The sequence below is a fragment of the Hyperolius riggenbachi genome, chromosome 1, assembly GCF_040937935.1.
Source record: "Hyperolius riggenbachi isolate aHypRig1 chromosome 1, aHypRig1.pri, whole genome shotgun sequence".
Taxonomy (NCBI): Eukaryota; Metazoa; Chordata; class Amphibia; order Anura; family Hyperoliidae; genus Hyperolius; species Hyperolius riggenbachi.
In genome coordinates this window covers 501,528,382-501,541,688 of record NC_090646.1, presented here as the reverse complement: position 1 = coordinate 501,541,688, position 13,307 = coordinate 501,528,382, and the positions used below count along the sequence as shown (strand labels likewise).

At 43.9% G+C, this 13,307-nt stretch overlaps 1 protein-coding gene across 2 annotated transcripts in view; it reads left to right on the top strand.

The window, feature by feature from the left end:
• The window catches only part of SFSWAP (splicing factor SWAP), a 209,272-nt gene that overhangs the window by 31,569 nt on the left and 164,396 nt on the right, over positions 1 to 13,307 (top strand). For both annotated transcript variants that reach the window (XM_068243455.1, XM_068243456.1), the window contains 3 exons: positions 8,922 to 8,998; positions 10,286 to 10,508; positions 12,279 to 12,421. In XM_068243455.1, coding sequence (XP_068099556.1) covers positions 8,922 to 8,998; positions 10,286 to 10,508; positions 12,279 to 12,421 — 443 coding nt within the window. The remainder of the gene's footprint in view (positions 1 to 8,921; positions 8,999 to 10,285; positions 10,509 to 12,278; positions 12,422 to 13,307) is intronic.

Here is a 13,307-nt window from a genome sequence, read left to right as displayed (position 1 = left end):
TCGCCGCCGCTTGCCGCCAATCCGCCGCTACCCGACGCAAAAGAGGGCACCCGCAGACCCCGTGCGCAAGCCTGGCCAATCGCCGCCAGGCTACGCTTTGGGGTGGATCGGGAGTCCCTGTGACGTCGATGACGTCATTCTGTTCGTCGCTATGGCGACAGGGAAATCCCTCAAAGAAATTTCCTGACGGGCATAGGCGCTGGCAGCGATCAGATGGTTGGGAACGATACGGTGGGGAGGGGGAATGTATCATGTAGCTAGCTACATGATTTTTATTTTTTCTTAAATTAGGTATAAAAAAACCATGCACAGCCACACGGCTGCGCATAATCAAAACGCCCAGCAGGTTAAAAATAGCCACACTTAAAATTGGAAATGCTAAGGATTTTATTTTTTTTACTGTAGAAAAATCACTAACCTCAAAAGGTGGACCGTGCAATACATACAGTATGTGAGTAGAGCAAGTATTTATCTACTTCTACAGGTCCTTCTCAAAAAATTACCATAGTGTGATAAAGTTCATTATTTTCTGTAATGTACTGATAAACATTACTTTCATATATTTTATATTCATTACACACAACTGAAGTAGTTCAAGCCTTTTATTGTTTTATTATGGATGATTTTGGCATACAGCTCATGAAAACCCAAAATTCCTATCTCCACAAAATTAGCATATTTCATCCGACCAATAAAAGTGTTTTTAAAACAAAAGTCAACCTTCAAATTATGTGCAGTTATGCATTCAATACTTGGTCGGGAATCCTTTTGCAGAAATGACTGCTTCAATGTGGTGTGGCATGGAGGCAATCAGCCTGTGGCACTGCTCAGGTGTTATGGAGGCCTAGGATGCTTCGATAGCGGCCTTAAAGAGACTCTGTAACAAAAATTGCATCCTGTTTTTTATCATCCTACAAGTTCCAAAAGCTATTCTAATGTGTTCTGGCTTACTGCAGCACTTTCTGCTATCACAGTCTCTGTAATAAATCAATGTATCTTTCCCCTGTCAGACTTGTCGGCCTGTGTCTGGAAGGCTGCCAAGTTCTTCAGTGTTGTGGTTCTGCTATGAACTCCCCCTTCCAGGCCCCTCTATGCACACTGCCTGTGTATTATTTAGATTAGGGCAGCTTCTCTCTTCTCTTATCTTTTACAAGCTGGATAAATCGTCCTCTGAGCTGGCTGGGCTTTCACATACTGAGGAATTACAAACAAGGGCAAAGCTGTTTGCAGGAAGAAAAGAGCAGCCTGAAACTTCAGTGCACGAGAGATGCAGGGGGAAAGAAACACACAAATGATCTCTTGAGATTCAAAAGGAAGGCTGTATACAGCCTGCTTGTGTATGGATGTATTTTCTGTGTGTGGACATACTGTACATCAACCTACTTCCTGTTTTGGTGGCCATTTTGTTTGTTTGTTTATAAACAAACTTTTAAAAACTGTTTTTAACCACTTTTAATGCGGCGGGGAGTGGCGAAATTGTGACAGAGGGTAATAGATGTCCCCTAACACACTGGTATGTTTACTTTTGTGCGATTTTAACAATACAGATTCTCTTTAAGCTCATCCAGAGTGTTGGGTCTTGTGTCTCTCAACTTTCTCTTAATATCCCACAGATTCTCTATGGTGTTCAGGTCAGGAGAGTTGGCAGGCCAATTGAGCACAGTAATACCATGGTCAGTAAACAATTTACCAGTCGTTTTGGCACTGTGAGCAGGTGCCAGGTTGTGCTGAAAAATGAAATCTTCATCTCCATAAAGCTTTTCAGCAGATGGAAGCATGAAGCGCTCCAAAATCTCCTGATAGCTAGCTGCATTGACCCTGCCCTTGATAAAACACAGTGGACCAACACCAGCAGCTGACATGGCACCCCAGACCATCACTGACTGTGGGTACTTGACACTGGACTTAAGGCATTTTGGCATTTCCCTCTCCCCAGTCTTCCTCCAGACTCTGGCACCTTGATTTCCGAATGACATGCAAAAGTTGCTTTCATCCGAAAAAAGTACTTTGGACCACTGAGCAACAGTCCAGTTCTGCTTCTCTGTAGCCCAGGTCAGGCGCTTCTGCAGCTGTTTCTGGTTCAAAAGTGGCTTGACCTGGGGAATGCAGCACCTGTAGCCCATTCCCTGCACACGCCTGTACACTATGGATCTGGATGTTTCTACTCCAGACTCAGTCCACTTCTTCCGCAGGTCCCCCAAGGTCTGGAATCGGTCCTTCTCCACAATCTTCCTCAGGGTCAAGTCACCTCTTCTTGTTGTGCAGTGTTTTCTGACACACATTCCTTCCCACAGACTTCCCACTGAGGTGCCTTGATACAGCACTCTGGGAACAGCCTGTTCGTTCAGAAATTTCTTTCTGTGTCTTACCCTCTTGCTTGAGGGTGTCAATGATGGCCTTTTGGACAGCAGTTAGGTCGGCAGTCTTACCCATGATTGCGGTTTTGAGTAATAAACCAGGCTGGGAGTTTTTAAAAGCCTTTGGAATCTTTTGCAGGTGTTTTAAAGTTAATTACCGTATTTTTCGGACCATAAGACGCTCCGGACCATAAGACGCACCCAAGTTTTAAGGACAAAAACCAGGGAAAAAAAAAACCCAATACATTTGGTGTCTCCATGGTGCAGGGGTGTCTTGTGGGAGGGGGATGTATCAAGTGTATTATGCTGGAGTCTGAATATCTACATACTTCATTTGTAAAATAGCCAATGACAGAATCACTGTTAGCCCACCATTCAGAACAAGCTCTTACCCTCCAGCAACGACAGCACTACTACTAGCCCAGCACTCAGAAAACAGCTCTTACCCTCCAGCTACTACAGCACTACTACTGGCCCAGCACTCAGAAAACAGCTCTTAGCCTCCAGCAACTACAGCATCACTACAAACCCAGCACTCAAAAAACAGCTCTTACCCTCCAGCAACTACAGCATTACTACTAGCCCAGCACTCAGAAAACAGCTCTTACCCTCCAGCAACTACAGCATCACTACAAGCTCAGCACTCAAAAACAGCTCTTACCCTCCAAAGTACTACATGTCCCAGGATGGCCAGTCCACCACAGGCCAAGATGTGTACTGATTGGCAGGCTGGAGGGCCGAAGCTGCTGCACCCCAAATGCCACAGTTCAATCTGGCTCACCTGAGGGTCCAGCTACTCCACCAGGCATATGGTGTTCCAGAACTTCCATCTCACTGTGGCAGCGGTTGCTGCACACATCACTGAAGCAGACACTTCTGTGTAGGGATCTCCCGGTGCTAAGCCATCCCCGAAATGCAGAGCGGCAGCTGTAGCACGGCTTCTGGTCGCTGCTCACGGCACCTAAGTGGACACCTCCGTGCGGGGATTTCCCGGTGCTAAGCCATCCCCGACATGCAAAGCGGCGGCGGCTGCAGCCCTGCTTCTGGTCGCCGTTCACGTCACCGTAGTGGACACTTCCGACATGCAAAGCGGCGGCTGCAGCCCGTCTTCTGGTCGCCGCTCACATCGCCTAAGTGGACACTTCCGTGCGGGAATCTCCCGGTGCTAAGCCATCCCCCGATATGCAAAGCGGCAGCTGCAGCCCGTCTTATGCTCGCCGTACACATTACTGAAGTGGTCATTTCCGTGCAGGGATCTCGTGGTGCTAAGCCATCCCCCGACATGCAGAGCGGCTACAGCTGGCGCTCATCACTCAGCCACACATGTTAACTTCCATGCGGAAATTACTCGGTGACACGCCATTCGCCGAAATGCACGGCGTGCACCGCAACACATACCGGGAGCAGTCCGGGTAATGACATCTGGTGCCGGGATCACGCTGGGGTCGCGCACAGTGATGTTGTGATTATGCAAACAGGAAGTCTTGGAGGAAGGACTCAGAGCGCCGGTATGAGACTTAAGATTCACTGCTGGATAGGTAATGGTCTTTCAGAGGGACACATCCTGGCATACATTCGGACCATAAGACGCACTGACTTTTTGCCCCCACTTTTAGGGGAGAAAAAGTGCGTCTTATGGTCCGAAAAATACGGTAGTTGATTCAGATGATTAGGTTAATAGCTCGTTTAGAGAACCTTTTCATGATATGCTAATTTTTTGAAATAGGAATTTTGGGTTTTCATGAGCTGTATGCCAAAATCATCAATATTAAAACAATAAAAGGCTTGAACTACTTCAGTTGTGTGTAATGAATCTAAAATATATGAAAGTATGATGTTTATCAGTACATTACAGAAAATCATGAACTTTATCACTATATGCTAATTTTTTGAGAAGGACCTGTATATGTGGGTTTTTTTCTGAGATAGTATGGCTGACAGCTTCTCTTTAATAGTTTTCTTGCGCCACTGTGAATACCTTGATTTTGGATTGAATGTCTGTGGACATCTCATGTATGATTCTCTCAATATATTTTTTTTCGTACTGCTCAAAGCAATAGACAGCTAAGAGAAATGTTGATTGTGTAATACTCATGCCTGTGACCTCCCTCGTGCTGATCAGGAAAAAGTATGATGTTCAATAGATAAGACAATTCAACATTAATCATAAGGTCCTTAATGATTAATAGATTTTAATTTAGAACACATTGACTCCCTGTTAGAGGTGTCAACTGGTATAGTTTCCTGGATTAAATAGTTCAGTTTTCTCATTACACCATAACCGGCGCCTGAGATTAAGAAAATGGGGTATATTTATACTTCCTCCAGCCCCAAGAGGTGCGTCCTCCCGTCCTCTCAAGCTGCTCCGTTGTCTTCCAATCAGCCCTCAGTAATCTGACCAGTTGCTTCGTCGCGCATGTGACCGCAGCTGGCCTAAATTACCTGGAGCTAATTGGAAAATACCAGTGAGGATGGCGAGGGAGCCCATCAACCTCATGGGGCTGAAGGAAGCCCCAGGTAAGTATAAATATATCCTTTTTTTTTTTTTTTTTTAATCTCCGGTTCACTTTAAATTTGTTTTTGTTTTTTTCCCCTACTTTAAAACGGAAGGGGTTTGCAAATATTTAGCTTCAGGTATTCAAGAAGGCACCCCAATAATGCACAGTGCATTACTTCTACTCAGTGAGTGACTTCGTAAACTATTCCTTAAAGTGTACCAGAGACAAAGGCTCTTAAAAGTTTTATACATACCTTGGGCCCCATATGCACGGATCGTGACCACACCGCCGTCCTCAGTCTTCTCTGTCTTCTGTACCGGATCCCGTAAGCTCAGCTAGTCTGCTCAAGCACATTGTGCTCCCTTCAACATAGAATATTACTGCGCAGTACTATTCTCCACCGGAGAGAGATGGAGATGGCACGCTGCGATTGCGCAGACTTGCCATGGCTGACCGGACTTACGGAACCCGTACAGAAGACGGAGAAGACTGAGGACGGCGGTGTGGGAGTAATTCGTGCGGATGGGGCTGGTGGAAGACCCAGGTATGTATAAAACTTTTTTTTTTTTTTTTTTTCCCCTCTCCACATATTCATTTGCTCCTGGGTTGGTGCGGAGAACAAGTTCAACAATTGCTTGTAATAATAGATTCATGGTTTAAAGGATACCCGAGGTGACGTGACATGAGATGGACGTGTATGTATAGTGCCTAGCACACAAATAACTATGCTGTTTCTCTTTTTTTCTTTCTCAGCCTGAAAGAGTTTATCAGCTATGTAAGTGGTAGTTTCTGTCTGAGTCAGGACTGGGTCAGACTACAGTGTAGTCACCCTCACTGATAATTTACAACTATAAAACACTTTTCTAGCAGAAAATGGCCTCTGGGAGCAGGAAAGAGATGAAAAGGGTCAATAGTTCAGATTTTAGCTCTAGCATACTTCAATAAGGGCTGGTTCAGACGGACGCTTGTGCAACGTTTACCGACAGCGTTCGGGGCTTGGCGTTAACGCTCCCATTCAAGTGAATGGGAGCGTTTGTACCAAGCTTTCACGCGCGTTTACACGAACGCGGCGTTTGGGTCCCGATTTTCCCTGGCGTTCAAGGAGCCCCTGGAAGCTACATGTAGCTTCCAGGGGCGGTTAACCGCGACGCGTAATGTCCCCCTAGGGGAAGAAAAACGCAACCGCATCCGAACGCAACGCGAATGCTGCTGAAAGCCTGAACGCATCACCAACGCCAACGAACGCAACGCCTCCGAACGTCCGTCTGAACCAGCCCTAAATGTCATTGAGCAAAAACAAAACAGTAAAAAGTAGATTTAAATATAAAATAAAACTGGATTACCTGTATCTTAAGTCATTTTTAGGAGAAGGAGATTAGATACAATTGTTTTATTTAACCTCGAGTGTCCTTCAAGGGCTGTGGAGTCAGCGTTGGAAACGATTATTGGGTTCCTGTGGTCCGCAGGCAACAAGTGTATTGAGTCTGGTTTGTGATATCTTTTAATTGTAATTAAAACATATATTTGTTAAAATGTCTTAGATAATAACCCAGAGTACGTGCGGTGGCTGAATGGCAGTTATAAATCTCGGACGTAGATTACATTACATACAGGATATAAAATTGATGTTTTGCTAATTGTGCTCCAGAAGGTTCAGTAGTAATTGAGAAATATCTTACTGCAAGTCTGCTCACCTTTGCTGCAGTTCAGTATCAATATTGTTGTGAAATAATGTAAAGCAGCCTCAGTGACCAATAATTATCCCATCACTATTAACAGCAAATTTATTGGACATACTGTCCAGTACCACTTAGTTAATTACTGCTTATGTCAGACATCCTATTACAACTTGGAATCTTCAAGTGAGAAGTGCTTTTCTGCTGAAATAATTTCACTGCCGTCGCACCCCACTGTGTGAAATATTTATCATTCACCTTGCACACAAAGGCGTCACAAAATAAGTGCACTCGCAACGTATTTAACATCACAATGCAGCCTGATTCATCATTCGCTTTCATGCTGCTAAGGAACAGCACTTAACAGACATAAGTGTACCTTAGACCGTGTCTTATTTTTCCATATTTCTGTCAAAAGTACCATCACAAATCCATTGCTGCTTATCTTGGAACTGTTGCACTGGATATTGCTGATGCATTATAACACAAATCTATTGCAAATCATTTGATAGACAAGTGGCAGCTAATCTGTCCTAAAGGTGGCCTTTATAGATGGCCAGCAGATTCAACCATCAGATAGATCTGTCAGATCAAATCTGATCTAAGAGGGATCTATTATTGCCACACAGTAGACATGGATTTTTAATACTTTATATACTTGCATATAAACCTATTTTTTCATCACAAAAAATGTGCTGAAAAGTTACCCCCTCTGCTTATATGCGAGTCAGTGGAGCAGAACAGATGGAGCCGGTTTTGTTACTGGCAGAGGAATGTAAGAATTGTGCACTAGTGATCCTGCTCTTGCCAGCTGGCACCCTGCTGTATCCAAGCCCCCAATCCCCTGCAACATGTTGTGCAGTGTGCGCTGCTCAAGATTACCTGTGTCCCCTGGCTTGTGGAGATGGAGCGTACCAGCAATGTGTTAGCGGTGCAATGATCGGGGACTCATCCTGTGTAGCAATCACTCTCATATCTATGACATCATCTAGTGGTGTCTTGAGACACAGCAGTATCTTCCTTGGGGCACATGTGGCTATGGGGAGGAAGAGCGACCTGTACTGGGGGCATATTTGGCCACTGGGGAGGGGGCTGATATGTGAGTCAATCACTTTTTCCTGGTTTCTGAGGGAAAAGTGAGTAGCTCGTCTTATATGTGTGTCGGCTTATATGCGAGTCTATACCGTAGATTTCAGCATGGAAACATACCTAACCTTAGTGTTAGGGTTTGATGCAATGCAACGCTTTGGGCCATTGATCTGCTGATTGTTCTTTTCCATCTGGAGAGATTGATTACAGATAAAAAGCAGTCTGGCTGGTTGTAGCATTAGTTTTCTAGTTTTCTTGCTCTTCCATCCTGGTTTGGTACTCCAGCTCCTCTGCCAGCGACAGACTCAAACTGCAGAGGGTCATCAGATCAGCTTAGAGGATCATCGGGAGATCCCTTCCCTCACTGGACCTCCTTTACCACTCCAGGCTGTACTCCAGAGCATTAAAGATCACCAGCGATCCCTCACACCCAGGCCATCGCTTCTTTAGTCAGCTACCCTCAAGCCGGAGGCTCCGGTTCCGGTCCATCTTCACCAAGACCTCAAGGCATAAAAACAGTTTCGTTCCCTCGGCTGTCAACCTTCTGAACTCTCTCCACGTAACCGCCCATCCCCACACCACAACACCATGTCTGCACGTGGATAGACGGTGCCCTAGCTCAAGCTGACTTTTGGGGTGTTTTTTTTTGGGGGGGGGGGGGGGGGTTTCTGTGTTGTAACTATGTTATGTTCCTTTCTGACTGCTTGACTTGTCCTGTATCAGTACCCTGTACGTGCCAAGACCAATTCCAGGCACGACCCAGTCGTGCTTGGCGATAATAAAGATTCTGATTCTGAGATTCCGAGTGATCGAATCAGCTGGATATCAATGGGAAAAATCGATAAGAGTATGGTCACCCTACATGCCAGATTCTGTAAACACATTTCCTTACTATGGTCCACACAAATTTGTTTGGTTTGACTAAAATCTCTATATAATCTCCTATCTCTCATTCCTTTGAGCTGTCTGCTCTACTGGTTCCTGAATATCTGGTTCCCTGTACAGTCTATCCACTGTGTGAAGACCATCCATTGAGTGAAGACCATCCATTACGTTTCCAAACTTTCAGTATATGTTTACAAACATGTCATTGTGTTACATATGAGGGGAAGACCATTTACATTTGAGTGCGTTAAGATACAGGTGCTGAATCTCTGTTTTATGGAGAGGGTAGGTTACAGTTTTTCATTATAATGGTCTTTTAAATATTGGGAATTCTCCAGTGCTTTTATGAAGGTTTCTATTTTTGTGAATTATAAATTTGCACTACTGTCTTCTTAAACCTAATGTTGTACTTACAGATTCAAGTGACCCTGAGGATAGTGAGGAACCTTTTATTGCCCCAGAAGGGCTGAATGTGCCATCTGATGTTGAACTGGTAAGTTTTTAAATCAGATTTGCGTAAAGTCTAATTAAGGGCCCGTTCAGACTACAAAATGCGGACCGCAACGCATGCGGACCGCAACGCGTATGAACGCACGCATGTCCGCGTTCGTATGCGTTGCGTGGCTGATCCCATCACTGAAAAGTGAATGGGACAGCCGCGCGTTTTTGTAAAATCTGCGTGCAGCATGCGTTCCCGGACCGCACAGGTCCGGAACGCATGCTGTGTGAACATCAGACATTGCACTCTATGCAATGTCTGATGTCGTGCGTTTTGGCCACCTGCACGCGTTTCCAAAACGCGGCTGGAAACGCGTGCAGTGTGAACGGGCCCTAAAGGGGCACTATGGCAAAAAATTGTAAAATTTTAAAATATGTGCAAACCTAAACAAATAAGTACATTTTTTTTCCAGAATAAAATGAGCCATAAATGTTTTCCTATGTTGTTGTCACTTAGTCGGTAGCAGTAATCTGACAGATGCGACAGGTTTTGGACTAGTCCGTCTATTAATGTGGGGATTCTCGGGGATTTATTTATTTTCAAAAGCACTTAGTGAATGGCAGTTGCTCTGTCCAACTGCCAAAAACTGTAGCGAGCCGGGAATCTACCCAGCATCATTGTTTAAATCCTTTTTAGGGAATATCTTTATAAAGAATAACAGCCTTGCTGAAAATCCCCTCTGAAGAGATGGACTAGTCCAAAACCTGTCACTTCTGTCAGATTTCTACTACCTACTGTAAGTGACAGCAACATAGGAGAAAAGTAATTTATGGCTCATTTTACTCTGGAAAAAATGTACTTCTTATTTGTCTGTTTGCACGTATTTTAAATTTTACAATCTTTCTCCATAGTGCCCTTTTAACTGTACAAGCTTTGAATAATGGGTAATTGCTACGTTTTTTTTCTTTATTCAAACTAAAGTGTAACGGTTTTTAATGATAGGAGTTATGCGCTTCCCAATATCCTCATTTCACAACATTAGATGTAGCCCTGCAATTCATACTTTCTGTTGTTTACAAAAGGCTGGCTCTTGTCCTGGGCATTACTTTTCTCAGGAAGATAACCATTTCAAGAGCCTCTAAGCTACTGCTAGCAACATGGTCTGCACAGCAAGCCATCTTATAAGCCGCTCCACCACACTGAGCAGATTGATCAGCACTCTGTTATACTAAGATGATTAACACTTTTTAAGCATACCTGTGCTAAGGTGATATAATGGGTTAATAAAAAAATATTAATGTGAGGTTTCTTACAGTTGTTTTTTTTTTGTCTTTTTAACAGCCACCCACAGCAAAAATGCACGCCATCATAGAGCGCACTGCAAACTTTGTCTGTAAGCAAGGTGCTCAGTTTGAGATCATGCTGAAGGCCAAACAAGCACGTAACTCACAGTTTGACTTTTTACGTTTTGATCACTACCTCAACCCCTACTACAAGCACATACTGAGATCCATGAAGGAAGGACGCTACACCATGTTAGAAAAAAAGACTGAAGATCAGAAAAGTACGAATTACCTTTTGTTTGTTTGAGCAAGAAGTGATTTTGTAATGCAGACGTCTAAAAACTTAACATTTTTCATCTTAAAGTGTACCTGTAGGGAAAAAAGTGCCCCAAAGGAGTACTCGCCTCTGTAGAGGGAAGCCGGTGGATAATTCTGAGGCTTCCCCCATCCTCCTCTGGCCTTTTTCAGCACTGTCCCCTCTACAAAACGGTCAGCAAACTCTTGTTGACAACTTGCACATGCACAGTAGCACAGACCCGATCGGCTTTGCGTTTTCTGCTGAAGCCAGAGCTTGTCCATGGTACTGTGCAGGTGTGGCTGCACCTGGGAGTTTTGGGGGTCTCCGCACTGGAACGGTCTGGAAAGGGAGGACGGGGAAGCCTCTTGAGGATCCAGTATTTCTACCTTTCAGGTTTGCTTTTAGGATACGTTATAATTTATACAAATTTAACTTTCTTTTCCCCCTTAAATTCATGCCCCCTTAGTAAAAGATCCTTTGGGTCACTTACCAGTTGACATGGACATCTGTGGTGTGCACATGCATCTCCCTTTCACAAAGGTTTATGGACTACCTTCAGGTTTTACCACCTCTGTTTCCCACCCCAACTGCATAAGAAAATAGAATACATTTGAGGCATAAAAAAATCATTTCCAACACTTGGCATTCCAAGTGTATTCCTGAATGACATCTATGTAACTTTTGCAGTGTTCAGAAACATCTGTGTTGGGAGTATTCCTTCCTCCTCCCGCCATAGGCCTGCTTTAAAGCAAAAGATACTTGGTAGGTGGAGCCCTGCACAATGAAAGTGTGGGATTCTTTAAGCAAGCAATTTCCACAGAGTAGCATCATACACTAACACAACCAATATAGTATGTCATTTTGTATTAATAGAGCTGCCAATATGTGTGTTCTTATTTAAAGGGAACATGAAGTCAGAGGCATATGGTGTCTGCTATATTTATTTCCGTTTAAACAATGCATGTTACCTGGCAGTCCGGTTTATCTTTGGCTGCAGTAGGGCCTGCATTGCACACCTGAAACAAGCATTTGGCTAATGCGTTAATATTTAAGTCTCCACACCTGGTGTACATGCTTGTTCAGGGTCTACGGCTAAAAGTATTAAAGGCAGACGATCAGCAGCACTGCAGGGTAATTTGCATTATTCAAAAGGAAATAAATGTCTGCCTCCATATTCATCTCACTTTAGGTTTGCTTGAACAAGTGCTGCCATGATTTCCACATCCCTGCCACAGCCTCATTTTGAAATGATGTCCAACTCTGACATGTTTATTTATGTCCTACTTTATAACAAATGCAGCCATCATGACCTTCTACCATATGGAACATGTACTGCTCTGATGTGTCACTCCCATATATGAAGTTTTGCAGCGATGCCTCCCTCTGTTACAAATGATGTTCCAACTTTAAGTTGTGTACTGTTAATGTACTGTTATGTCTCTTCAAATATTAAATATGCTACCAGTATGCCCCCACCCCCTTATATTCACCAATTGCAGCAATCTCCCCCCTCCCCCTTGCTTTTTTGCTTTCATACTGCTGATGCCGTTCTGTCCCCACTTTGTCAAGTGAAAAATGATGTCTGTTATAACAAATGCTACCATGATGCTTCTTCCCATTCATACAATTGATGCCATCATGTTCCCACACCCACTGTAACAAGTGCAGCATTGGCTGGTGTATATATTTCTTGAAATGTATAAAGAGTAATATTTGCTTGCTTGTTTGAAATCTGTCCATGTTTGCATTGCAGAATCTGCAACCACCACCTTCAAAAGTAATAATGAGGATGATGACGACGACGACGACGACGACGATGATGATGAAGGTGGAGATTATCTACATCCAAGTTTATTTGCCTCGAAGCGTTGCAGCAGACTTGAGGAGCTCACTAAGGTGCCTGTGTTCATAGTTTTTCATAATTTACAGTTGTGAGAGCATACATTTTAAGCAACTGTCATTGTTCCAGTAATCTGGAAAATCCTTTTTCCAATTGATTAATTGGCTCCAGTCCATTAATCCATGTGGGCCGGCCGAAGTGCCCACAGCCTGGCAATCTCACAGCATCCCCCTGAGTGTTCCTGCAGAGAGAACAGTAAGGCTACATTATTGCACAAGTTTTAAAGTGGGTATAGGCACCCTTTAACTGCTAGTTTGCACAGGGAGCCAGTTAGATAATTAATGCAGACTCGTAGCTAATCTTGCAGTTGCAAATTTTTAAAAAGAGCAACACCATTTCAAAAGATTGAAGGAAAGTAGGAAGCCAAATGCTGGCACTATGGCAAATGGGTGAAGGAGTGGTGGGTAGGCTACAAATGCGCGCACACACAGCCGGATATGGCTTGCATGCTCTGGCTAAACAAATGAGTAATAGCAAGGTACTGTAAATAGATACAGTGGTCAGCACTGCCAAAGTATCATTATAATGTGCTTGGTGCAAAACATGTACACTACATCTTCAGTGCAAACAAGCACATAGCTTTGTGCATGGTGCTAAGGATGTATGTCATAGCCTTGGAAAAATACCACTAGTGTGAAACAGCTGTCAGGCTACCTGTCCTCAGCACCCACCACCCATCCTTAGCAGCATCCATTTTTATATGCCACAACTAATCTAAAAAAAAGTATTATTACTGATGGAGGAATTCACACTTATTGGAGATGCTGGCATATGCACTTATCAGTTGGGAGTAATTGCTTTCATTTCAGTAGCTGAGAGGCATGGAGGAGAAGTGATTAGGGAAAATCGCTGGTATGCCGGCGTATAAGACGACCCGGCGTA